This window comes from Bison bison, unplaced genomic scaffold, assembly GCF_000754665.1.
Source record: "Bison bison bison isolate TAMUID 2011002044 unplaced genomic scaffold, Bison_UMD1.0 scf7180017851849, whole genome shotgun sequence".
Taxonomy (NCBI): Eukaryota; Metazoa; Chordata; class Mammalia; order Artiodactyla; family Bovidae; genus Bison; species Bison bison.
This window is the reverse complement of record NW_011482422.1, coordinates 18,775-19,410: the sequence shown is the minus strand read 5'-3', so window position 1 is coordinate 19,410 and position 636 is coordinate 18,775. Positions and strand designations below refer to the sequence as shown.

Here is a 636-nt window from a genome sequence, read left to right as displayed (position 1 = left end):
AACAAAGAAGTTATGCCAAGTCCTACTTACTAGTCAAGATTGTACGGCGTTTGCACTGTTCCTCTATACAGCCTTGCTTTTTGCCTGACAATGTATAAGGAGCCTCAAAAACAAATCTGTTGATATTATGGTTTCTTTCAAACTCAGTTTTTCTTTCTGTGAGTTCTTTATCATCAAAGTAGGGCTTCACATAAGTGACTTGGATATGAGCGTATTTGGGATCAAGCTCTTTGACATTTACCTGGAAAGTAAGAAAGTTTTGTGTTTTATTAAACAGGAGGGAAAATGGGGTACAGGTAAGCTACTAACCCCTCTGAGATCAACTGTGGAACAGTGTCATTGAATACACTGGGAGATGAATACACAGTTGGAAGAGATCTTTGCTCTTTCTTCAAGGATTGTCTCCTTCTGATTATTAAGAAGTTACAGAAGCTATTTGGAGATTACAGAAATGTAGACAGAAAAAACTGCAATGCTACCACTCAGCAATGACCATCATTCACATTCTCATATATTTCCTTGTAATCTTTTTTCCTATGCATATATATTTATTTACAAAGTGGAGATCATGCTGAGCATTGCTTTTTCATTTGCTTTTTTGAAATGTTTATTTAGTTTTATTTGCTTTTATGTTAC

General features: G+C 35.2%; 1 protein-coding gene across 2 annotated transcripts in view; it reads right to left on the bottom strand.

Annotated features, from left to right (window-relative positions):
• Window positions 1-18: 18 nt before the first annotated feature.
• The window catches only part of LOC104997090 (dedicator of cytokinesis protein 11-like), a 7,478-nt gene continuing 6,860 nt past the window's right edge, over window positions 19-636 (bottom strand). For both annotated transcript variants that reach the window (XR_826292.1, XM_010851624.1), the window contains exon 2: window positions 19-241. Coding sequence is in view for 1 of the 2 variants with exons in the window: in XM_010851624.1 (XP_010849926.1) it covers window positions 23-241 (219 nt within the window). In the remaining variant the exon portion in view is untranslated. The remainder of the gene's footprint in view (window positions 242-636) is intronic.